This window comes from Pongo pygmaeus, chromosome 6 (assembly GCF_028885625.2).
Source record: "Pongo pygmaeus isolate AG05252 chromosome 6, NHGRI_mPonPyg2-v2.0_pri, whole genome shotgun sequence".
Lineage (NCBI taxonomy): Eukaryota > Metazoa > Chordata > Mammalia > Primates > Hominidae > Pongo > Pongo pygmaeus.
In genome coordinates, this window is record NC_072379.2 from 91,118,885 (window position 1) to 91,145,985 (window position 27,101).

The 27,101-nt window shown below is 36.6% G+C and overlaps 1 protein-coding gene across 4 annotated transcripts in view; it reads left to right on the forward strand.

Moving 5' to 3' along the window:
- Positions 1–27,101, forward strand: part of ELAPOR2 (endosome-lysosome associated apoptosis and autophagy regulator family member 2) — a 172,433-nt gene that overhangs the window by 88,463 nt on the left and 56,869 nt on the right. For 3 of the 4 annotated variants that reach the window (XM_054494071.2, XM_054494072.2, XM_054494073.2), the window contains 6 exons: positions 16,173–16,368; positions 19,044–19,191; positions 21,971–22,057; positions 23,961–24,066; positions 25,116–25,268; positions 25,862–25,950. In XM_054494071.2, coding sequence (XP_054350046.1) covers positions 16,173–16,368; positions 19,044–19,191; positions 21,971–22,057; positions 23,961–24,066; positions 25,116–25,268; positions 25,862–25,950 — 779 coding nt within the window. Of the gene's footprint in view, positions 1–16,172; positions 16,369–19,043; positions 19,192–21,970; positions 22,058–22,155; positions 22,997–23,960; positions 24,067–25,115; positions 25,269–25,861; positions 25,951–27,101 lie in introns of those variants that run through there. The other variant, XM_054494074.2, reaches the window with a different exon arrangement.

A 27,101-nucleotide genomic window follows, 5' to 3' on the forward strand; every position in this document is an offset into this window, starting at 1 on the left:
CTATTTTCTTATTTGAAACCATGGGAGGGCAGAGTGGCAAAGTTTCTTTTTAATGGATTTGTTCTTATTTTAAAAATGTTAAAAAATTCTGTTGAAATACACATAACTTAAAATTTACCATCGTCACCATTTCTAAGTGTCTAGTTCAGGGGCATTAAATATATTCATATTGTTTACTATCATTACCACCATCCATCCACAGAACTCTTTCATCTTGCAATGGATTTTTTTTTTAGCCATAGAAATAACTTAATTTTTTTTTAGTATAACCTACAGAGAGATTATAGAATTGCTGGATATCACATTCAACAGCTTGTCTTTTGGGAGGTTTGAAGTACAACATTATAAATTAACAGAGAAATATGAAATAAATGTAAATTTATTTGCACTTAAAACTTTACTTTTTAAAATCCTTTAATTTAGTGAGTTAGGGGTTCCTGCAGCAAAATAGTCTAGGGGGTAGACTAAAGTTTGAAGCTGGAAATAAAAGAGAGGGAGTGTATTTGGGTTTTCCTGCAGTCTTCCAAGTGGTATTCCTAAAAGCTTAGTTTTTCTGTTCCCAAATGAAAGATCAGGTAAGCAAAGTGTTAAGTGGATAACTAATTTCTTTCTATTCATAGACAGCATTCCTCTGTCACTAGCTGGAGGAGTTTTAGCATAATTGGTAGATTTACTGATAAAAGGGAAACTGCAATAATCTTATGAGGAAAGTTAGGGAAAAATACCATTATTTCTTGGTGAATGATATTAATGAGTGAATTCAGGGAGACCTGAGAGCCCCTCAAGTGGTCAGGTGAAAGCTTCAGTGTAGCAACAGTCTTAAGAGACAAGACTTAAGAGACAAGAGCGTCTTATAGAAGAAGTTGATGCAAGAGTGTGAAACCACTCGTGCAGAGGGCAGATGAGCTCTCAGTGACAGAGGAATGTGGTTGAAAGGGAAACAGAGCCTGAATCATACCTATGTAATTAGCCCACTGTAAATTTGCTTCAGTCACTTGCCTAGAAAAATCTATATATCTTTTTTTATGTTTATTTTTCATTTGTGGGCTAATTCCTTGGTTTCCTTGTAACAACCCTATTCAAGTGGACTGCCTAACCATTTTGAATGCAAACTTCATATCTAGGTGGTATGGTGGTCTTGGCTAGCGCTGGCTTTTGAGAACTGATTGTTAGTTTGAAATCGGCCATTGTAGAGTATTGTATCCATGAAAACTGGCGAACACTACAAATCAAGGGCCTCCCTTCCCTTGGGAGCTGGATTTTAAATACTTATCAGCATAGCACTGATTACATTTGTTGGCTAGGGGTCAAAAATCTGTTACAGAATTGATGCCTGCATAGGAATTAGTTTTAGTTAAGTGTTGCCAGAGACATTTTTGCTCATTATATACTATAAGGTTCCACAGATAACATTTGGAATATGACACTCTAGCAAGCACTTTTCTAAAAATTCTGACTACTAATCAGGTCACTATTATTACTTACCTTAAAAGTGATTCTTGCTTTAAAAATGATAATACTTTTCTGATAATACTTCAAAAATCATAATACTTTTAGCTGGGACTTTTTTATCTTTGTATTTTGTCTGAAGTCTGAATTTCCAAGTATTCCTGTATAGTATACTTACATTTGCTCTGGAATTTGTCGGTCTGGCCTTAGATCTGTGAACATTTTGTTGTGTTAAAGACAAATTGTTTTAAAACTCACAAGTAAATTAATAGGCTTAAGCAACTTAGAAGCACAGTTCATAATTTAACTGTGTCACTTAAACTAGTCGTTAGTGTTTGGCTGCTGAAGGCAGTGTCATAGTAACTGGATATTTCTTCAGGAGCTTAGATTTTCTATTGCTAATAATAACTACCATTTCTCAAGTACTGATTATGTGCCAAACATTGTGCTTAGAGCTTTATGTCATTATCCCATTGTATCCTCACAACAGCCATCTCAGATAACTAGGATCAGTGTTTCCATTTTATTAAAAAAGAAACTCACACTTAAAGTGGTGAAGTAATTTACCTTATGTCATATAGCCCGGATGTGGCAGGTCTAGGATTCAAAGACAGACATGTCTGATTCTAGAGCCTGTGTCTTACCCACGGAGTTAACCTGCCACTCGAAGATGGCAGCCTGGAGAAGCTTCCAGGTCTCCATAAGGGGGACATAAAACTCAGTGGTGGACTCACCAATTGACTCATACAGAAAAAGAAAGTTAAGTAGTAGAATTAAGAATTAAGAAGTAGCAACTTCAAGTAAGTGAAGAATATTTAGGAGAGTGTGTGGAACATGATTTACACAGATCTTAAATGTCTCAAAATAAAATGAAACCCAGAATTTGGCCTTTGTGGGAATTGCTAAAAATTCTTTAAAATGTAATTGGGTATCTCTTTTCTTCTTTCTCAGAAAGAAGCAGTGGGGGAGGACTTTTCTGAGGAAAAGGATTATAGGAATGTTTATGAAGCAGTTGGAAATTTTTTCAGATAATTGATTGGCAAGCTATAGTATATATTTGTTTTTTAAAGATTACATAAGATCTGGCTGCAAGGCTCCTCTGAGTGAAGTTAATGATAAGTCAGGTATCAGTTTTTGTTGTTCTAGAACCCGGGGGTATATGTGACTCTGAAGCTTACAGGGCTCAGGAAATAGCATGAAGAGGCTTCTGGTTGTTAATTGACACTGATCCCCATTGTTCTTTTGTCCTCTCTGCTGTGGAGAACTCATCAGTTGCTTAGTGCTTCTCTGGGCAGGCTACTGAGATGATCTCATCTCTCTCCTCCTCTCTGCTAGCTCCAGGCTCAGCCACAGGGAACATTGGCACTTCTCTTAAGGCTCTGGTGCCAAGAGTTTAGCATCTGTGGGCATCATCCATCATTCAAGGTCTTGCAAGTAGCATGCCATTCCTGAACCACAACTCTTTGTTTTAATCTCAGACCAAAGGGATATAACCCCTGTTCCAGTCCATCTCTTCTTCACTGTTGGGTCATTCTCCTCATTTATTCTTGAAGAACAGTGGCTTTTAAAATCTTTCCTTGAACCTCTCAGTTTCACTGGATGTTCTTAGATCATCAGAGAGGATAGAGCAGTTTCCTGGGCTATGTTCTCTCTTTCTTTCTCATTTGGGACAAAGCCCTTTTGCTTCAAACCAAACCTTAGAAATAAAGGTCTGATCTGGGGTATAAGTAGGGAGAGAGTTCCTTTACATATTTTTCAGACTAGTCTGGAACTCTGAAGGGGAAATAAACATAATATATTTCTCCCTTTTATATTCTCACATTTATTTGGGGAGTATAGCTCTTCAATTGCTTATTCTTTAAAATATATCTGAGTCCATGACTTCAGGTACAACCTTAATATACCATGTTGTTTTCCTATTTTTTCCATTAATTTGTTCTTCAGCTATACAACACACCACTTTCTAAATGAAGTTGATTAAGATATCTTTAATTTAGGAAAGCATCAAATCAGTCATAGTCTTAGGGACTTTGTTCAATCTTCTGCTTTAGTATTTAGAATATGTGAATCAATAATTCATATGAAGTAATACATATAAATGTATATAGAAGTGTATATATGTATGTATAATGTCTGTTGTATAAATATGTGTATAGGTTTTGTATTTCTCATACAGAGTATAGCGAACTAATGTGGCTTCAAACATGACTTTTATATATTTATGCATATAAATGTTTATAGTCTAGTATTTGAATAATTGGTTATAAATTTCTAATATTTAGTTGTTTTAGATAAAGTGCTATATGCAGACAAGTAAAAAAAATCGAATACAGACTTTTTTTTTCTCAAATCTGTTGGTATAACCCGTATTTAATGGACCTTAAGAAATAAGCAGACTTACACTTTCTGCACAAAATAGACTTTAAGTCAAAAACTGTCACAAGGGACAAGGAAGTTAATTACATAATGATAAAAGGGTCAACTCAACATGAAGAGAGAATAATTATTAAACTCAAAATCAGAATATCTAAATATATAAAGCAAACATTGACAGTTCTAAAGGGAAAAATAGACAGTAATACAATAATAATAGGAGAATTAAATATCCTACTTACAGTAACGGACAGATCACGTGGACAGAAAAATCAGTAAAGAAACAGCAGGCTGGGCACGGTGGCTCACACCTGTAAGCCCAGCACTTTGGGAGGCCGAGGCGGGTGGATCATGAGGTCAGGAGTTCGAGATCAGCCTGGCCAACATAGTGAAACCCCGTCTCTACTAAAAATACAAAAAAATCAGCCAGGTGTGGTGGTGTGCACCTGTAGTCCCAGCTACTTGGGAGGCTGAGGCAGGAGAATCGCTTGAACCTGGGAGGCAGAGGTTGCAGTGAGCTGAGACTGTGCCATTGTACTCCAGCCTGGGAGACAGAGCAAGACTCCATCTCAAAAACAAACAAACAAAAACAAAACCAGCAGACTTAAACAGCTTTATAGACCAAATGGACCTAACAGGTATGCACAGAACATTCCACCCAAAACTAACAGAATGCATGTTCTTTTCAAACACATGAAACATTCTCCAGGATAAATCATATACTAGGTCACAAAATGATTCTTAACAAATTTAAGAAGATTGAAATCATTCCAAATATTTTTTCTGACTACAATGGAGTGAAACCAGAAATCAACAACAAAAGGAAAATGGGAAAGTTGATAAATACATGGAAATTAAACCACACTCTTAAACAACCATTGGGTCAAAGAAGAAATCATAGGGAAATTAGAAAATATTTTGAGACAAATGAAAATGGAAACAAAAAATACTAAAACTTATTTGATGCAACAAAAGCAGTTTATAGCAATAAGTACCTACATTAAGAAAAGACATATTTCAAGCAGCCTAACATTACAAGTCAAGGAACTAGCAAAATAATAAACTGCTAAGCTAAAAACTGACCTAAGGAAGGAAATAATGAAGATTAGAGCAAAATATAGCAAACTGAATTTAATAGCACATTAAAAGAAGAATATGTCATGACCAAGTGGGATTTATCACTGGGATTCCAGAATGAGTTAACATATGCAGCTCAATCAATGTGATATACCACATAATTAGGATGAAAGACAAAAGCTACATGATCATCTCAATAGATGCAGAAAGAACATTTGACAAAATTCAATACTCTTTTATGATACAAACTCTTTTATGATACAAACTCTTATCTTAGGCATAGAAGGAAATTACCTCAACACAGTAAAGGCCATATAGGACAAGCACATAGCTAATATTATACTCAGTTGTGAAAAACTGAAAGCTTTTTTTTCTAAGATCTGGCATAAGGCAAGGATCCCGTTCACCTTCACCACTTCTATTCAACATAATACTGAAGGTCCTAGCCAAAGCAATTAGGCAAGAAAAAGAAATAAAAGGCATACAAATCAGAAAAGGAGGAGCAAAATTATTTCCATTTGCAGATGACATGATCTTATGTGTAGAAAACCCTAGAGACTCCACACACATACACAAAAACCTGTTAGAACTAGTAAATAAGGTCAGCAAAGCTGTAAGATACAAAATAAACTTTAAACAATTGCATTTCTATACACTAATAATGAACTATCCAAAGAGAAATCAAGAAAACAATCCTATGTATAATAGCATCAAAAATAATGAAATACTTAAGAATAAATTTAAACAAGGAGGTGACAGACTTGTACAATGAAAATGATAAATGCTGATTAAAGAAAGCAGACACAAATAAACGGAAAGTTATCCCATGCTCATAGATTGGAATACTTAGTATTATTAAAATATTCTTACTACTCAAAGTCATCTACAGATTTAATGCAATCTCTATTAAAACCTCAAGAATCTCTAGAAATAGAAAAAAAATCCTAAACTCATATGGAACCACAAAAGATTCTGAATAGCCAAAGCAATTTTGAGCAAAAAGAACAAAGCTGGAAGCATCACACTTTCTGAGCCATGTATGTTAATTCTCTGAGGCTCTCTGAGGTGAATTCTGAAGGAAGAAGTTCTTTAACCTGATGCAAGTGACATTCCAGGTGTAGGAAACAGGATGAAGGTGCCAAGTGGAGCAGCATCTGGTTTTCCTGGGTGCTCTATGAGATCTGGATGGCTGGCAGTCAGGGAGAATGTGGGAAGGGCCAGAGATTCTGGCAACTCAATCAGCCAGCTCCTCTCTGTCCTACCAAGGACTCTGGACTTTGACCTGGAGGCAGCCATTCACAGGTGGTTAAGGGGGTTAAATAAGGTGATAAATGTGATCTACAGTCCTGGAATCATAATTATACAATAATATAGCAATGGTGATAATGGCTAAAATAATAATAAAAAATAATAGCCAATCTTTACTTGCTATATGCCAGGTATAATTGTAAATGCTTTACCTGCATTCATTCCAATTCATTTAGTCATCACAACAACCTTGTAAAGTAGATATTTTTATTAATTCGCCTTTCCCCCCTACTTTTTAAAAAGCAGATTAGGAAACTAAAACAATAGCTCGGAGTCACAAATTTAGGTCAAAGGGGGAACTGAGATTTGAAACCAGGAAGCCTAGAATTTGGGTCTATGTTCTTAATGTCTGTGGGACTGTCTCTTTGGAATACACTGCTAGTATATATTGAACAAGTGCTTATCCCCATCCTGAGGCATCTGCACACCCCTAACGTTTACCTCTTGATAGAAATGTGACGCAAATTAATATCCTGAAGAGATAAATGGACTTTTTAAAAGATGACATCTAAAGGCTCAGATATGTTGTTTTGTGGGTCGTTTTTAATTGATTAATGTTCTCTTTATAGATTGTATTCTTATTTTTTAAGGATTTATAAAAATAAAATAAATTTTTTAGAGATGAGTCTTGCTATGCTGCCCAGGCTGGAGTGCAGTGGCTATTCACAGGCACAATCAGTTTACTATAGTCTCAAAATCTTGGGCTCAAGTGATCCTCCTGCTTCAGCTTCCTGAGTAGCTAGGTACCTAACACCATACCTGGTAGTAGATTTTATTCTTAATTGTCTATATTTTTCAAAAAGATGAGAGAATAACATTTAGAATTTAGGAGATGTTTGTTGCTATATCCTCATATACAATGATAAGTTGATTAGCCAGTGTTTTTTTTTTTTCCCCGTACCTAACATATTGTTTGGTACTTGATATATAGAATATGTTTTCATTGTTTAATCGGTATTAGGAAAAAATGACACTTTTTTCAACTACAGAATTTCTTCCTAGAGGAGAATAAACTCCTAATGGACAGAATATGTAATCCTTTCATGGCTCCTAAGAAAGCTGCAGAACACTGGAATGTTTATAGATTGAGTAACTTTTGTGCCACCAAATTAGAGATTGACTTTAGTGTTTTATTTTTGTAGGTGAAACACAAAGGTCTAATCAGATTTGTAAAAATTTATTCTATACATAAAGGGACAAATTGACATACAAAATGCTGTCAAATATTTTGTCCTCAGAAGGCTTAGTTTGGAATGTTGCCACATTGAGTTCCAGGTGTGCGAAGACAAAGTTAAACCTCCTCAGTAACACACAAGTGATAGCGGAAAGGTTAGAATGAATCAGATTGGGAGATGAGATGAAAACAGTTGAGAAAAGCTGAAAATCAGACTTTAGGTCAATCATATTGTTTGATGGGAGCTATGGTTGAGGGAACTTCTCTGAAAAAAGTGTTTTATGAGGAGATGAGAAAACTTAGCCCTCAAAACTGCAGAATCAAGGTCAGGGACTATCACGAAGTAGAAGGTGACTGACACTTTCTAAGGAGGAGGAAAAGTTTAGGATGATAAGAATCAAAATGGTAGGGCATAATTGAAAGTTGAGAAAACTGATTTCACGGATGTGTTGTTCTGCCCCCTTGGGTGACCTCATCACATACTCTGAACATTTTTCTTCCCTTGACCTTCACTGTTGTCTTTTTTTGTAAGCCTTGTGTCATCCTGTGCCCAATGAACTGAGATTTCTCCCCTCCCCCATCAAACACTGAAGTCAGGAAACTGCAATAAAATACATTTCTATTTTTTTCTTTCAGAGATTAAACATTCCTTAGTTAGCTTTTCTTATAAAAAGATATGAACTTTAAATCTAGCCTCTGCTAATTTAATGGGGATTACTATCTGTGGTGTCACACGGATCAGTTTTCTTGCCAGGAGGTGACTTCTACTTTTAAATTCTCAAGCTTCTGGCTGATAAGTCCTAAGAAATGCAGTGATAGTTATACAGTTCCACTTGATAGGGCTATGTGAAGACCCACTGGAAAGGATGTTGGATGTGAAATTAGTTTTCAGAAATATAGAGGCAGTACTTTTCACTAAATAGTCTTTTTCAGGGAACAGTGAGTTAGGAAATGCTAGCTAGAATGGGTTCATATTACTGTACTCTTTTGTGTATCTCCATCTCACTTTTGTTTTGTAAAATGAAAGATGAAAACAGGTTTCTCTTTCTTCTCTGAGAATTTCACAAGTAACTTACAAATTATATCCCTGTGTCCTACAACTTCACCCCCAACTCTTAGTGAAAAATTAAAAATTGTTATTGGTGGGAATGGGCTTTAAGATTTCAGTTCTGATAATTTTATCATGCCATTTCAGAGCTGGCATAGCAGCTTTGCGCCTGTTACTTCAGATGGCTAAGTGACACTGCTGGAGCTAGAACTCACGTCCTGTGACTTTTAAGGCAGAGTTCTTTTTTTTTTCCCCCTTTTATTTTTGTTTTCTTTTTTTCTTTTTCCTTTCTTTTTTTTTTGTTTTCTGCAGAGTTCTTTTCTAATGCTATTATTTTTCACTTGAAGACAGTGGATTTTTCTCAGTTTAGTTATAGTAGAATCTTCTGGCTGCATGGTAACCATAGGGTTATTGGGTAGAGAGAGTCATGGAGTCTGTTAGAAAGTCTGCCACTAGAAACAGTAGAAAAGTTGAACTCGGTTGCTTATGGTTACACAGAAGAAGAAACTTGGAATCTGAATTGGGACGGTTTGGATCAGATAATCTCAAAGGTCTCTTTTGGTGATTCTGATTATTTTAATTGTTATTATTATGTATCACAGATTTATTCATTCTGTGATCAAATCATGCTTCAAATCACATTACTTGTGAATTATAGTGCAATACTAATATATCTTCTTAATGCTCATGAATATTCTCTTCTGATAGGAATATTGCAATGTCTGCCACTATTAGTATTTGGACAGTGTTACCTTTCTTTCTTCTCTTCCAGCCTTAAATTGAACATGACAGATAGTTGATGTACTCACAACCAGCTTTCATTGTTGCCTTGTATATTTTGACATGAAAACTACCCTCAGGATAAAAAAAAAATTCCCAATTAGAGAGAACAAGAATTCCCTTCAGCCAGGGGAAAAATCTGCCTTACTGTGAATAAGAGAATATCAGCAAGAAATGACCTGTTTTAACATACTGTTTGACTTTCCCTATCATACTTTTATTTTTGTAAAATGAGAATTATAGATTGCTTTTTCTTCTTTAAGAATTTCACAAATAACAGCTTAAAAGGATGGTGTTCAAGTGCTGTCCTTATCACTGGTACTGAAGGAGGAAGAAGATCTGAGATTTGCTGGATTCAATATGCTGTTCAGTCTCTCTTAGATGCCATTTTCTGCTTTTTTGGTGTGTGAAAAGAATGATAATAAATCTGGCAGGCACTTAAAGTTTTAATTATCTGATAATGATCATTAATTGGCTAAATGAGAGATGGAAGTAGAACTTATTTGTGAGGTGCACGCACTAAACATTGTTCTTTTTCTTTGTATTATCCTTAATGGCAGTGAGTAATAGTAAGAACAGTTGCAAGAGCATCAGCGTGTCGTTGATATAAGAATGTCTATGGTTTGAACCTTATTCATGTTATTTAAACAAGACTAACCCATTGAAGAAAAATAGACATATTGGCTTGTCTTGATTCTGGAATTGATTTACTTGATATTTCCCCACAAATATATATAATTATACTTAGCTGATATTAACTGACAAGATGGATTACAGTGAATTTATACTTAGTGAGATATAAATTTGATTTATTTTGAGGAAGATCAGTCTATATTAGACTATCATGGAAGCTCTGAGAAAGCCACAATGTTGTTCCCAGATATTTATCTGTAATAAGTTTGCATAGGTTCACTATATCATCAACATCTCATTAAACAAGTAAATTGAAAATCCGTTTATTATTACTTACTATTGCTGTTTGCTGTTTAGAAAGCATATTTTAGTAATAAAAACTTTGATTAAAAAGAGCAAAAATGAGTAAATTATGAGTAAATGTAATTGACAGCCATAGTCTTTCAAAACATGAGGTCTCTGGAGGAAGAAAAAGCAAAACTACGTGGCCTTGTGGTACAATGATTAAAAATAGATCTTCTTTATTGTTAGGCATAAATCATAGATGATAATCAGCATATAAATGATTCAATTCAGTAACAGTTATTTGGCATATTGTGCAGGGTGGTTGCATGATCATAGCAGTGCTTTGTATTTTCAACACTCTTTATTTTCAGAGTGGTTTCCACAGTCTCTCATTGGATTATTATAAGCAGTCCTAGAAGGGAGAAGGGGATGGTGGAGTGTGAATAAGCACAGAGGTTAAGTAAATTGCCTAAGATATTTGCTACTTGGTGACGGACTAATATAAATGCTTTTCCATATCTGATTATTCACACGTGCATATTTGAACCTTTACAGATTCACAGTAGCAGAAATAAATGTCAGAAAAGAAGAGGCATAAAGCTGATAAAAAGAACAGTGAGTGCAGCAAGTGACCTCTTGGTTACAGTTTAGACTTCAAGATGTTGGGTTTTTAAATATCACTCTTTCACTGGGTGCTTAGGTAAACTATTGTGAAATACTTGAGGCCACTGTTAAGTAGTGCCTAAGACCTTAGGCAAATAAGGTCTTTCTGTTCTCATTAAAAACTTCGGAGTTTGCCTATCTTTAACTCAGTTTCTCTAAGATTTCAAGGTTGTTGAAGAAGAAAAATTAGAAATGACTAATTGATTCGAATTAAATACGGTAAATTCATGTTCACAACAGCTAACAACAGCTGTTAATAATAACTATCATACTGCTTGTTGAAAGGTTCCTATGTTGTATGCTAAAAAAACTGAATGAAAATAGTATAGTCTTTAAGATTATTAAAAAACCTGATAATCTAATTAAAGAACAAATGCCAAGGTAGCAGTGTTGACATAGAGAGTGGATGAGGCTAGGATGGAAGATAAAAGGAAAAGCAGGTAGTTTTGGTGGCCGTCAAAGGAAGTCAGCAGTGCTAACTCTGTTGACATAGTCTTGTGGAGTAAAGTGTTTACCAAGAAAGTGTGGCTCTTTTCTTCCTTTGACAGGTGTCTCTAAGCCTGACTTCCAGGATGAAAAAGATTGAGGAGTAGCAAATGATTAAACTATGAAAAGCTTTAGACTTACTAGCTCCTCTGTATTATTAAATGCCCTATACTTATTCAACTAATTTGACTGCATAATTAATCTGAAGGATGTAATATTATAAATCCACTGGCAGAGTTCTTATAGAGATGTTATGTCCCATGTCCCTGAATTAAACTATCAATAATTGTGTGGGGTTTTTTTTTTTTTTGACAGAGTCTTGCTCTGTTGCCCAGGCTGGGGTGCAGTGGCATGATCTAAGCTCACTGCAACTTCTGTCTTCCAGGCTCAAGCAATTCTCATGCCTCAGCCTCCCGAGTAGGTGAGATTACAGGTGTGCGCCACCTCGCCTGGCTAAGTTTTTGTGTTTTTTGTAGAGATAGGGTTTCACCATGTTGCCTAGGCTGGTTTCGAACTCCTGACCTCAAGCAATCTGCCTGCCTCAGCCTCCCAAAGTGCTAGGATTACAGGTGTGAGCCACTGAGTCCAGCCTAAACTATTAATAATTGTATTTAATATTTATTGTGTGCTGCATGCCAGGTATGTGCTAAATGCTTTATATGATATATCTCCTTTATTCCCACAACTCATTGAGATAGCTATTGTTATTATTTTCCTTTTATAGGCAAAGTCATTAGACTTATGGAAGATAGAAACTTGCTAAAATATTTTTAATGTGTATTGTAGGAGTAATACGTTAAAAATCCACAAGAAATATGAGGTTATTGCTAAAATGGTTATTGCTGTATAATGCACATGAACATTGTTTAACAGTTCAGGATAGGAATGAAGAATGATGTGATGTATGATGATTAATTTGGTTGGAATTGTTTGCCCTTTTTGTATTGGTTGTAATAATTTTTTGAACTGAATTTTCTTTGAGGTACCACCTTTGGAATCAGACAGACCAGAATTTGAGTTTCAGCTTTGCCATTGGTTAACTGTTAACTAGTTAACCTTTTTAATCAGGTTATTTAAATGCACTGTGGCTCAGTTTCCTCATCTGGTATATGGGCATAATCCCTTCCTCCCTCACCAGTCTACTATAAACACTGCTAATCCTCATTATTCATGGATGCAATATATGTAAATTTGACTACTTGCTAAAATTTATTTGTAACCCCCAAATTAATACACTCAATGCTTTCATAGTTATTTGTAGACATATGCAGAGTGGTGAGATATTTGAGTCACCCAACTACATGAATGAACAAGGTGACACTTTGACTTGTTATTGCTTTTCTAATGTTCGCAGTGAACACTCCGAAATGGCATCATCGTATTTAGAAGACAAGATTCACAAACGCAGTCTTCTCTTTTTTAGCTTTTAGAGTTCTTTATAACAACATATCATAAAATATTACCTTTTATTAAGTTATAGATAATCAACTTAAAATACCATTTTGGACACTAAACTGTCTTCCAAGATAACTTTATTTTATTAGGAAGTCAATATTTTTGGCTTTGTGGGCAATGCAGTTTCTGTTGCAACTATTCAACTCTGCCGTTGTGGTGTGAAAGCAGCCATAGACAGTAGGTAAATGAATGATCAGGACTGGGTTTCAATAAAACTTTATTTACAAAAGCAGGTAGTGAGCTGGATTTCCCCTGCAGGTTGTAGTTTGCTGACCTCTGATTTAATGTACTATAGGGCCTAGGTTTATGATATTATTATTTATTATATTAGGCAAATGTCTGATTCTGAGTTTGCTAGAAGATCCATAGACCATTGAAAATAAGAAGTTTTCCATAACTGTGTTTTTCTGTTGGTTGTGCTGGTAGTGATAATAGCTTTAATGAGCATTTGTTATATGCCAGGCACTGCACTAACCACCTTATACTATATTTTATTTTCTCAGTATGGTCACAGGATTCTTGGGGTGTCACTTCACCAGCTGGAAACTCCTGTGGCCAGTGGCGCCTTTGCCTGAGTTTTGCTCAGGCCCACCAGGCATGTTCTGCCTCCTTGGCCCGGCAGGCTGCATTTGGCTCACTCTACTGGCCTGGGTCCCACGCTGGCAAAGGGCTAGCCAGGTGCAGAACGGCAAGGGGTGTGTGAGTGAGCGTGGGGTTTGGGCTACCATGCACAGCCAGGCATGACAACTGCGGTGGGGTGGGCAACTCCAGGTGACAGCATGGGCACTGGTTCCCTGCGAGGCTGCAGCTGAACCAAGCATGACACAAGCAGCTTCTGTGCTGGCACCGGGGAATATGGTGGCACCCAGAAGCTTGGAGAGAGCCCCAAAGAGGCTGTTACAGGAACTACAGCGCCCCAAAGAGGCTGTTACAGCCTTGACTTGGGGAGCTCCCAGGTCTGGTATCCCCAAAGGGCCACAGCTCTTCTCTCCTTCTTGTCACCTGCAACGTGGCAAGCAAGGGACATGTTTCAGCCCTGTTTGTTACAACTCTTTTAGCCCCACCATTTGGTGGTTCCTGAGTTCTTGTCCTAAATCCAGGAAGAATGAGGTATGTGGACAAGTGGAGGGTGAGCAAGGTGAAGAGGAGCTTTATTGAGCTACAGAACAGCTTAGAGGAGACCCACAGTGACTAGCTCCTCTTCATAAGCAGGGTGTCTCAGCTACTGTTCAGCTCTCAGCAGAGAGAGAACCCTGGAGTGGGTAACTGAGTCCAGGGCTTTTATGGGCCTGAGCCTCAGCCAGCCAGAGGGAGGAAGTGTGTGCTGATTGGTCAGTGGGCAGCCATGGGCAGTCCGGGGGGAAAAAGCACCACAAGTTCCCATTCTGGCCCACTGACTGGCAACCCAGCCCCCAGGCTTCAGAGCCTCCCTGGCTTGAAGGTGGGGCTTTGTGGGACCCATCCCCTTCCATCCAGGAGCCTCTATGCCTCCTGCCACTGTTCTGGGCACCCAGGCTGTTCAGTCAAGGAGCGCCTGCAAGCCACTGCCAAGCTGTCTTCAGCCCCTGCCTCAGTCTCTCTCCTGAGCTTGTTGGTGGCCAAAGTCTGGAGGAGGCTGAGGTGGCAGGAGGCTGGTATGTTAGCACAGTGCCCAGGCTCAGCCCCAACCTTGCTCTGAGATTGGAAGGGGTGCCAGGAGCGGGGAGAGGCCAGGCAGGGGGAGCAGACATTTCCAAGCCTGTGGGGGAAGGGGTTCTTCCTGGGCCCCTGAGAGTGCCAAGACGCCCTGGTCCACAGCCATGGCTTGGGTAGCTGCGGCTGTGCTCAGGATGGTGGAGCTCCTGCCTGCTCCTGGCCCCCAAGAGCACAGGGAAGGTCGGGTCTACCTGGGAGGGTGGCGCTCTGCCTCCTCCCGCCCCAATGGCTCCATGGAACGTGCAGCCTGGTTCGCACCTCCTTCACAGTAGCCGGCTTCATGGCAGTGGTCACTCCAGGCTGGCTGCCGCTGCCATCAGTATAGCCCTTAAAGGTACTTATTGTGATTGTTATCTCATTTTTTAGAGACAGAAACTAAGGCCTAGAGAGGTGAAATAACTCACTCAGTGTCATAGAATTAGGAAGTGGTACAGCCTTGTCCTAGGACAGTTTTGACTATGTAGCCAGCATGCCACATTCTTTGCATAATCTTTTTTTTATTTTCTCATGTTTTACTGATTTGGGGATGTTGATTTGAATGTAGAAGTTCATTGTACAGCATCTTTAAGGTTTTCTCAAGGAAAGCATTATATTAATTCAGTGAATAAGTAGATGTGTGTGGATTTTAGCTCTAATTATTTAATTAGTTTTTAAAAATCAGCTTATTTTTATTTCTGGCTAAGTTTTCTAATGTATTTTAAAAGAGAAGAATCTACCTAAATGTGAGACTTTGCTGCTTTACACTCTGCTGGGAGATTTGTTTTTCTTCACTGGGTAATTTGGAGGTCTCATTTTGTTCTTGTTTCTTTAATATCCTGATTAAAGGATTAGAAAGCCCTTTTCCAGGTTGGAGTCAGTAATACCATCTTGCACAGAGCCATGTACTTGGAGGATGTTGATTTGCATTTGTTGAATAAATAATAACTTAGCCTTCTTTTTTGTAGTGTGTCAACTATTCTTCACATTGTCGTATCTAGTATCTCTGGGTACAGTTCTCAGAGTCTGCAGAAAGCTTGACATCAGAAATAAGATGTAGGTGGTAGAAATGACTAGGTTGGTGTGAATATTGAAAAAGTGGGCTCATGGTTTCAGAGTGGAGATAACCTGTTCAGCTATTGCACTGCTTTCCTGTTCCCCTTTTTATATTTAGTTGTCACTCATTGGATCAGCATTTTATGTGGACTTAGTATGTGCCTGATACAGTTAGGAATCCAAAAATAATGATCCTTGTTTTCTTAAAGCTCAAAATCTCACATCAACTTATAAGTGGTCTTAATATGTGCTTATCCACTGATTAGCATAAATTAAGTGCTTTAATGGAGGTATTATAACAAGTGCACTGTAGGACCATAAAGGGAGGTACAACTGACTGCCCATTAGGCCAGGGGAAGGGTTCTGTTATGAAGTGAGTGGTTTTTGAGTTGAGAACAGGAGTGTTCCATGTAGAGAAGGTAGGATTGGCCAACATCTCTGGGAAAGAAGACCACAACAGCAGGAGAGAAGATGAAATATTTTGGGAATGATAGGAATTCTGTTTTGGCTGGAAGAGGGTGGGGCAAGGGGTGAGCCTGGAAAAATAGGTTGGAACCAGATTGTGAAATGCATGTAGTGATAAGGGGAACTTGAAAGGTTTTCATTAGAGTGTGGCACAATCAGAGTTTTATAAAAATAATTCTGGTGACAGCATGAAGGGGAGGAAATCGATGGGAGGGTAAATAATGGGTTGTCCATTCTTCTGCCTTCCAGCTTTCTCCTGTGCTTCTGGAGAGTATCTAGAAATGAAGAACCAGGTATGCAGTAAGTGTGGTGAAGGCACCTATTCCTTGGGCAGTGGCATCAAATTTGATGAATGGGATGAATTGCCGGCAGGATTTTCTAACATCGCTACATTCATGGACACTGTGGTGGGCCCTTCTGACAGCAGGCCAGACGGCTGTAACAAGTAAGAATCCAAAGCAGCCTTTGGCTCTTAACTGAATATTTGAGAAGAAAGTAGTTGCTCTTTTCCAGAAAGAAGATGAGGATAATCTTGGTACTGTTTGTGGTGATACATAAGCTAATTGCAAAGAATCATGTTTTTTGGACAGTCATTGCAATGAGTTTTCATGAGGTTAAAATCATTGCCCTCAGGATATAATAGACACTGTATGCAAAAATGCAATAAAGCTGTTAGAGAAGCAAATTAATTTTCTCATATTTATAACTACATTTAAGCCACTAGTGTTTCTACTAACCTTTTTCTGATTTTTAACAGATACCTTCAGGTTTTTTTCTTTTCCTCTGACAGGAAGAATTCATAACCTTCATTTAGACACTTGATTATCTCCTATAAAAGAGAGTGGGTTAAGTACCTAAGGTGGAAAGCGCCTTTGCTTAATTCCTACCTCTTTTACAGGGGATTATTAGCTTTGCATATGACAAAGCTGGAGAAATGTTAAACTGTTTTGAAAAAAAAAAAACAAAATGTTTGTCTTTGAGCTATATCCCTTCCTGTTCTCTTGTATTAATTATGTAACATTTCCTTTCATATAGATTTGCTTAGGAGAATTTAACTTTAGGGCTCTGGCTACCCCCTGACAAGAGTAGCCTCTCAGGAACCCCACATTTTTACCATAAGCTAAGGATGCTGGGGAATTATTTAGCTGTGTTGAAAGGCATATTCATTCCCTCCTTCCCTTCCTTTCTTCCTTCCTTTCACTCTAGCTGTCTTTTTGCCAAATGATGCCAATTTCTTTATTTTAGTCTCTCGATAATAAGATTATTTCCTTGAGAGAGTGTGTGTTTTAAGTAAAAGAGTTCCTTAGAGGAAGGTACTAGTAGGATGTTGTGGGCCCTCAGATCTTTGTTTTGGTGGGCAGGAGATATTGACAAGGCTTCTTTTTCTGCCTGGAATAGTTTATGCATAAAAGAAATTGAATAAGCAGAAGTTTTTCAATGTAGTGTCTTCTAGTGTAATTTTCTCAGTGTAAATTTGAGTCTGGGCCAGTGCGGTGGCTCATGCCTGTAATCCCAGCACTTTGGGAGGTCGAGGCAGGTGGATCACCTGAGGTTGGGAGTTCAATACCAGCCTGACCAACATGGAGAAACCCCATCTCTACTAAAAATACAAAAATTAGCCTGGTGTAGTGGCAGGTGCCCATAATCCCAGGTACTCAGGAGGCTGAGGCAGGAGAATCACTTGAACCCTGGAGGCGGAGGTTGCGGTGAGCCGAGATCGCACTATTGCACTCCAGCCTGGGCAACAAGAGCAAAACTCCATCCACTTTTGTATACTCTTTATTTCTCTTTAATTAGTTGTGTCATATAGGAGATGTATGTTGAACTTTCTAAAATGTCTGAGCTTTTCAAAATGGTTATATCATTGTAGACTCCCACCAGTAGTATATTTGAGTTCTAGTTATTCTACATGTTTACCAACATTTGTATTGTTAAGTCTTGTTTTGTTCTAGCCCTAGGCATTCCAGTGTATGCACACGTGTGTGTGTGTGTGTGTGTGTGTGTGTGTGAAATGATATCCCTTTGTTTTAATTTGCATTTCCCTGCTGGATAATAATGTCAAACATGTTTCATGTGTTTATTGTTCACGTGTTTATTAAATTTTGTGAAGTCAAATTGTTTTGCCCATTTTCTACTTTTTTTTGGTCATTTGATTATTAAGCTGAAGGAGTTCCTGTACATTCTGGGCATGGGTTCTTATGTGTATATATTTATATAATAAATATATAGTATGTGCACACACACATACACATGTCTCCATGTGTGTGTAACACTTCTTCCCAGTTTGTGGTTTTTGCCTTTATTGTTTTCTTAATAGTGTCCTTTGATAAGCAGAATTTTAAAATTTGAAAGAATACAATTTATCATTTTTTTCTGCTGTGGTCATATGTTAGGATATCTTTGCTAACCCCAGGTTGCAAAGGCTAGAAATTACTGTATGCATCCTTATGGTAACATAGAGTTATTATTGTACCTTTATATAATGTTAAATTTTACAACAGCATAGTTACATCTATACCCTTATCTTCATCCTATTGCCATATATTTAGAAACATGTTATAAACCCTACAATACAATGGTATTATGTTTTAAATAATTAGTTGCTTTTAAAATAACCTTACAAAGATTTAGGAACTCAAAAGCCAAGTCCATCACTGACAAGTTCATTTCATATGACACACAACTTCCTAAAAAAGTAAGGTGAAAAATATAGCTTTGTATGTTAATCTACATATTTATCACTAGTGGTGCTCTTTCTCCCCTTCTATAGATTTGCCATGTGTATGGGTTTACAAATAAAACTGCAGATACCTGAAAGAATAATTCCATCTAAGGCTACTAAAATTAGTTATCATCTATTTGGTAATCAAATTTTGGGTGAAAAATAACAATTTCATAGCAGATTAATCATATAACCTTAAAAAGATTTAGGAAGTTATTTGCCATAAGAAATGGACCTCTTCTCAGTAATAAAGTTGGCCTTTGAGTCTGGAAAAGCTTCTGGTGTTTTCTGCTGTACTTTGCTGACGGAACTACTCGTTAATCTGCGTTATATAGTTTTGTGAACAGAAGAGGTTTCAAAACATTAATGTAAAGTGCCTCTTGGTTTTGTTTCCACAGCTCTTCTTGGATCCCTCGTGGAAACTACATAGAATCTAATCGTGATGACTGCACGGTGTCTTTGATCTATGCTGTGCACCTTAAGAAGTCAGGCTATGTCTTCTTTGAGTACCAGTATGTCGACAACAACATCTTCTTTGAGTTCTTTGTAAGACCTTTTGTATTCTGGAATTTACTTTTTAAGGGACATTCATGTAAATTTCCCTTAGTCAGTTGTTCCCATTCCACTTTATTCCTCCTCAGTTTTTTTTGTGTGTGTATGTTAACTGAACCTTTTGATGTTAAAAGAAAGCTTTAATCTTTTTCTATAATATTTTGTTTCCTGGTTAATATTGTTTCTTTACCTCCAAGATCCCACCTTGCAGCGTAACATTGGGCTTGTTTAACTTTTGGTTATGCTCATTATATAACCATTTGGTTTAGACTTTTTGTGTGACAAATATTTCATCCAAGGTTCATGTTTACCTTACTTTTTGTAGCTACAGATAGTATTCTGTCAAAACTGTGTTTTTTAAACCAATTTTAGTTTTCACTTAAAAGTTTTTTTTTCTCTTTGCAATTTCAAATTTTTTTTGCTAACAAAAATTATTTAAGTGTATTTATGAGCAATTTTTTGTCAAAAGTAGAAGTGGCTGCATGTTTCTGATTCTGTGAATTTAGTACAGTCTAAAAACATCAATGAATGGGATACTTGATGTCTTTGAAAAGAAATTAAATAACATTACAGAAGATAAGATAAAGTAATCATCTAACAAAATAAGCTGTTAGCACTAAAGTTACTTAACTATTAGTAATAAACAGTATCTAATCTAGCAAATATTTATCATGACACAAATGCTTGAGCAAATGTTCTCAGATTGACTTCTTATACCAAACCAAGTGTGTGTTGTGCTTATAGATGGGAGACTATCTTGAAAAATGTTTCTGCAGTCCAGATTTCAGAAACAAATGTACTAAAAATTCTGAAATAAATTTGTATTGTTGGAAATGGGAATTTCTAAATCAGAAGTTTGGTAGCAAGAGAGATTTTTCATAAAAATATGAGCTTTAGATTTGAAGTCAAGAGATTCTGGCTCTAGTTCCAACTCTGTAATTGTTAACAGTTATTGAGCAATTAAGTGAACCTTCCGGCACTCAGCATTCACTTCTATAAAGTAGATTATGTGACAATATCTTTTAAGGAGTCTCCTAGTACTAATATCTTTTGATAAGTTTAAAATGTTAAGCAACATTTAAACAGATTTATGTTTAACCTGCATTTAGTTTGCAAAATCCTTCTGAGAGTGAACAATTCCCTGTTTCATTGGACATTTTTGGCAACATTGCTAAAACTGAAATAAAGTTAAGAAGCAAAGCAGTTATCTAATTGTGAGAATAAGTGTTTAGATTTGTATTGCCCAATAAGTTCTTTGAGAGATGTCAATAAAGGTACCCTTAAGGCATAAAGTTGCATTACTTCCTTTCAGTGATGCCTTTGTTCTGGTTAGAATCTGAAAAGGGATGGCAAATTCATGTTCCTTCTTCTATTGATGTTTCAGCTTTAGAGGTTGCAATTTATTGACTCAGAAGGTCAAAACTTCATGGTCATCATACTAATGGTTAATGGAAAGAAAGTGTTTGCAGATTGAAATATGCTGTTCTCTGAGAGTTGTACATATGGGCATTGCATAATTTACAGCAACAAAGTATTTAATTTTGGAACTATATGAAACTTTCATTCAGCTCGTCTATTTTTTTTTTAAATAATGATGAAGCTGAAGCCTAGAGAGACTAAGTGATTAGACCTAGGTCTTACAGGTCTCCAGAATGCCAGTAGAATGTCAAGATAACATATGACGTCTGCTTTCAGTGATAAAAAAAGCTTTCAGCTTATCTACACATTGACCATTAAAGGTATATTCAGGGTCCATATCTGCTTTTAAGTAGCTTAACACTTGCATTAAAAGGGTCATTATGCTTATAATATGAATATGACACTTAAATTCAATTAAAGTAAGTACCCTCAGTAGCTGATATTCTCTGGTATTTGGATGGCAATAGGGTCTATTTTTTACTTAGTAAGTCTTTAGGGAATAGCTCTTAAGGAGAACATTTTAATATTTGTAAATTGGTTGGGAAGAGGAGTGAAGAAACAAAATGATTTAGAGATGAAAGAAGAGCCATTTCTTTTGGTGGGAATATAGGTGATGAGATCTTATTTTAACTCTGTTGCTGTTTTGCAATATTGGAAAGGTGGCCTAACTTTTTGATGTCTCTGTATTCATTGTAGACCTGGAAAAGTAGTGTCCCAACCCCTTGACATTTTGGAAGAATTGCCTGGAAAGCACAAGGTGTTTGGTGTTAAAGATATCTGTAATCATTTGAATTGGCATGGCAAATGATTAACATTTATCCCCAAATAAAAATTTGGAACTTTGACTTTGGCCATAGCCACTTACTTTTGTATTTGCATTAAGTCCTAGGGAATGGAAAACAAAGTGGACTTTATTTATTTTTAATTTAAAATTTTACTGCTGCAAATATTATAAAGAACAGCTTTATTTTTATACTATTGGGCCTGCATGGTGAATGCAAGCTATGAAAAAGTTTGGGTAAGTTGGGTAGTTGTTTTATACTTTGTCTCCTTTCTGTGCATTGTCAGTGTTAGTCACAGTGTTAGTGTGCATTGTCAGTGTTCTCCCACATTCCTCTCTCTAATGAGCTAGGCTTTTTGTTGCAATGATGAAGATAGTTTACTTAGAACCACTCAGTCATATGCAGTTGTCACTTAGGCTCCAGAGGTCTCGGTATGTTTACTTATTGAGAATTATTCTTGGCCATTGTTTAGAATGTATTGAACGAGTTTCTTGCAGTCTGTGCTGGGTACAGAATTTAATTAAAGCTGTTATTCAACACACTTTACTAGGGCTCTTGTGTTTAATCTACAGATTCAAAATGATCAGTGCCAGGAGATGGACACCACCACTGACAAGTGGGTAAAACTTACCGACAATGGAGAATGGGGCTCTCATTCTGTAAGTCTCTTTGTATTTCCTTCTTCTTTGCCAATTTTTCCTTCTTCTTTTTTTTCCCCCAACCTTTTCTTCTTCTTTCCCAACTTCCCCTTCCTTTCATAACTTTTTTAAAAAAGCATATTTTAAGAAAAAAATCAAAATTAACTATTAATTTAGATGATTTCTGGTTAGGGAAAAAATTACCCCTAGCTTCATGGACTCAGCTTCCAATTTTCAGGGTCTTTTTCCTACCTTTTTCTTTCTTCTTAGTTTCCTTTTCCTTCCCCTTCCCATCATAGTCTAATTTTCCTCCCTTTCAAAGGGGCATCCATGAGAAAGAAGGCTGTTCAAAACTAATATACAAAACATTTGAGTTTCTAAGTTTACAAATGTGCCTGTCATATGTGATCGAATTAGTGGCTGTTTTCATTGGAAGGATCTGTGAATTCTTTTTATCTTTCTCTGCACTTTGCCCAACAAGTGATATTCAAGCTTGTTTTATTGGGTACTGTGCTGTCTCCATTTGTTGGACAGCTCTGTTTATCACAAAATATCTATGTTTGGAGCCTCAACCTGCCTCCTCCCTATTTGCCACACATTGGTTAAAATTCTACCTTCTCTGGTTACATGAAGTAAAGTAACTGCCTGCTTCCTTACAGGACAGCTCGTTAAATGCTTGAAGGCAATCACCAGTAACAATTCAGTGAATCTGTTATTATTTGAGGCACCATCTCTTTGGAGTAAGACATGGATTTAATATCTAACTCCGGTTTATAGTTGTGTTTCTTTAGGCAATTTGCTTAATCTCTTTGTGTCTGATGTTTTCATTTGCAAAATAGGAACAATCTTGCATGATTAAATCAGAAGATATGTGGGAAGGGCCTAATATGGTGCCTACGATGTAGATCAAGCTCTATCTCAATAAGTGATCATCAATCCTTGTCTTTGTGGTTGTAGCAGGTACCTCATGCTTGGATGATTAATACAACATACCCTTTCAGAATATTTTTAAAAATCTGTATACCTGAGAATAATATTAATAACATTTAAGATCCATATACCTTAACACCCAGTCAGCTGGGCTTTGAAGGTACAAGTAACCCTTAAAAACAAATATACTTTCTTCACTTAAAAAGACTTAATACAAGGGAAAGTGCTTAATGCACTACTTTTACTTAATGTACTACTTCACTGAAATAGTTGGGTGGATTGTAATTTTATACAGCTTGAATTTGTCCAGCCAGAGACTGCATAGAAGAATAAGGGGGATAAATAAGAAAGCAAGGAACTCTTAAAATTAGTTCACTTACCTGTATGAACATGAAATTTATAAGAAAATTAGTTTGATTTTATAATTAGCAAAATATTCCAGTAGCAAAGGAAACCAATACTGCATATAGTATTATTAATGTTCTAGAGTAAGAGAGTTAAATCAGATTATCCCTAAGAACAGTCCTATTTTTTCTTGTTACTGTTGCAGTATTTTTGTTAAATATATTTTTAAAAAGAAACAAACTCATTCTGTTGCCTTTTGTTTTCAAAACTCGAAGATCTTATAAACAGTGGCAACTTATAAACGTACTAGTGGGCTGAGGGACTTTCACCCTCTAAAGTGGATTCCTTTTAAATATAAACTAAGACTTCATGCAGATAGTTTGAGAATCATTTTATGTGTTTGTTTAGACTTGAAGATTTCTTCTTCTTTTCTGTTTAATATATTTTGTGGATTAGCAAACTCCATTTTTTTTCTTTTAAGAAAGTGTAAACTTCAGCAGAGGTTAGGTCAGAATTAACAGTGGACTTAAATCTGTGGGTTTTAAATTAATGGTGTTTTATTATATGGATTGAAAAAGTATGTAAGGGAGTAGCTTTTGGAAATGGCATGGCTTATCTGCTCTGAGTGCCTTTATGTTTCTCTTTATAGGTAATGCTGAAATCAGGCACAAACATACTCTACTGGAGAACTACAGGCATCCTTATGGGTTCTAAGGCGGTCAAGCCTGTGCTGGTAAAAAATATCACAATTGAAGGTATTTCATGGCATTCTGTTTTAGTAGTCACCAGTTACATCTTATAGTTAGTTAAAATATTTATTAAAGTTTTGGTTTGGCTGGCTCAAAGGTTTATAGAACAGAAATTAATATGTTAGGGAATCATATAGGTCTGGAGACCCTGGTTTTACTCCCAAGAAATCGGCAGTTGTTTTCTTTTTTTCTTGTACCCTTGAACTAAATTATTTAATCATTGCAAAAAAAGTAAACATGATGACAATTTTAGATGTCTGTAAACAAAAACAAAATGTCTCTGTGTTAATAAGACCCCATTATTCCTCCGAGAAATGTCTGTTGTGCCAGACATTGGGCTTACCAGGGAACTGATGACCTAGTCACTGCTATATCCATAAAAATGGCAATAAACATCTTGACCTGACTCTTTCCTAAACCTTTTATGCTTCTCTGAGCCAACCGGATAATTTCTGGCCCAGGAGATCAGTCGATGAACCCTGGCATGGTTCATTCTCAATTAGGAATATTTTTAATTAAAGCAGCGATTCTCCTTTATTAAACTTTAGCTTACATTTTAATACATTCATTGTGGACTTGTTCCTGTGAACAGTGTGTTAACTCATTAGTCACTAGGACATCTGCTGGCAAAGACTGGAATTACAAACCAGAGGAGAAGTCAAGCCATTCCTAGGTCTTACCTGTGACTTAATAAGCAGTGGAAAAAAAAGGGAACAAGTTACCATAAGGATCAGATAATTATAGGCCTATAGAATTGGAGGGAACCTTAGGGTTTATCTCATTTTTGAGTTAGTGGAGTTGTCTTTTGACAGCTTAGTTAATGCAAGTATTATACCTCTATCAAATCTTCATCTCTTATTTGTTTGCTGACTTGATTGTGCAGTTCCTTGTACACAATAAATGCTTTCTTAGTGCTGGATGAATAAGATAAAAGATTTGGGCTGACCTTACTGTTCATAAATCTCCCTCACTTCTGGGTAGAAGCAGAAGTAGGTGCTGATTTGCTTGTTGGTATTGGGTCCCCCTCCCATGCTCTGTTTTTCATTACCGCACAGGGGTGGCGTACACATCAGAATGTTTTCCTTGCAAGCCAGGCACATTCAGCAACAAACCAGGTTCATTCAACTGCCAGGTGTGTCCCAGAAACACCTATTCTGAGAAAGGAGCCAAAGAATGTATAAGGTGTAAAGACGACTCTCAATTTTCAGGTAGAACTAGTTTATACTCTGCTTTTTTCTTTCTAAATGTATGTTGGTCAAGTGTACATTTATAAACCAGAAGTCACCCATAAAGTATGACAGCAGTGGTGGCTGAAACCAAAGTGCTGAAGTGAATTGATTTTGAGTGGATAAAATATGACATCTTATCCCTTTCTGCATGACTTTCCCCAATATAGGTCTATGATTTGTTTTTCTATTCCACACCCCACAGGTAGCTGCTATGGATATGTTTATACTAATATAAAAATGTTTATACTTTTATATGATTTGTTGGTGTAGAGACGTACATAGAAACTTTTAATTTGTTCCAAATTTCCAATGTACAGTGATGATGGAAGAAATCTAATATCTTCTGGGAAAAACTGTGATACACTACTCCGTGTGTATCATAGAAACACTTATTGCTTTAGGGAAAATAAAAATGTAGGCATTTATTTTCTTTAGACCTAGGTAGTTCTACCTAAATTGCCCTGGTAAGTTTATTTGTACTTTTTGGTTGCTTTTTCTGTTTTGCTTTTTTGCCTTTTCTTAGAGTCGCAAAATAATTGACCCATTTCTGAAATGCTTTTTTTATGTTGCAGAGGAAGGATCCAGTGAGTGTACAGAGCGCCCTCCCTGTACCACAAAAGACTATTTCCAGATCCATACTCCATGTGATGAAGAAGGAAAGGTACCAGCAGTGTTGCATCAACTCCATCCCATATTTTTGCAACCTTCTTTCCAATTTGAGCAGACTCTAATTTGTTCGTGAGAGATATTTATGACACACGTATGTAAGTGTAAAGAGGAAATTTTAGAGTTTAGGGTTTGAAGTCTGCCTTCCTGGCTTTGAATTTCAAATATACCATTATGTCCTGTGGGCAACTTATTTGATGTCTCTAGGCCTCAATTTTTTTATTTGTATAATAGGGATGATATTGGCACCTACTTTATAAAGCTGCTGTAAGAACATTCAAGATATTTAATGTAAAGTTCCTAGCCCAGTGCCTGTCACATAGTACTCAATAAATTACTGCTACTTTTAACAGTTATATTTTTTCCAGAAGTAATAACATGAGAGAGAGCACAGCCTTAAAATGTGTAGTGTGACTCACAGGATGGAAAGTTCTTATAACTTCTCTTTAATTATTTGGTTACTCAGTAGGTTTTTTCAGTAAAAACCATGCAGCCATGGGCTATTCAATTATGGCAGATTACTGTGTAATTGCATTGAGAAAATGCAAGTAAGTAGCATATAAATGGCACATAGCCAGAGGAAAAATGCACACATGAGCTCTGCAGTTGACCTGCTCTCCTCTTAATTAAAGAATTAGCCTACAGCAGCCTGTGTCAGTGAGAGGAAACTGAGATCAAAGTGGCTGCTATGGAGCGTTGCTTCTTTATGTTTGCATCTTTGAAATAATGACATTTATTTTCTTGACTTAGTTTGGAAAGCATATATAGATGTCAGGGAATTTATTACTTTCTGCTCTTATTTTTACATCCCTAGATTCTAATCTAGATTGTTATATTATTATTAATATTATCTTAGGTCCTTAAGTTTTTTTTTAGGAATATTATTTTGAATTGTTAAGAGCAAGTACATTCTAGTTTAAATCAGTTGCAAATTGCAATGATAAGAAGTACAACTACTACTTTCAGTAAGAACAGTAACTCAAACTAATAGCTGTTAACTGACAAGGAGTTGTAAAATAAGGTCCTGATAGTCCTATCATAATGCCAAGTAAGGGCTATTTTTTAGAAAATATATGCAGAGAGGTACCATTAAGGTCAATTGAAAAGTAATTTGGATTATGTTTGTTTAGATAAACTTTTCTTAGC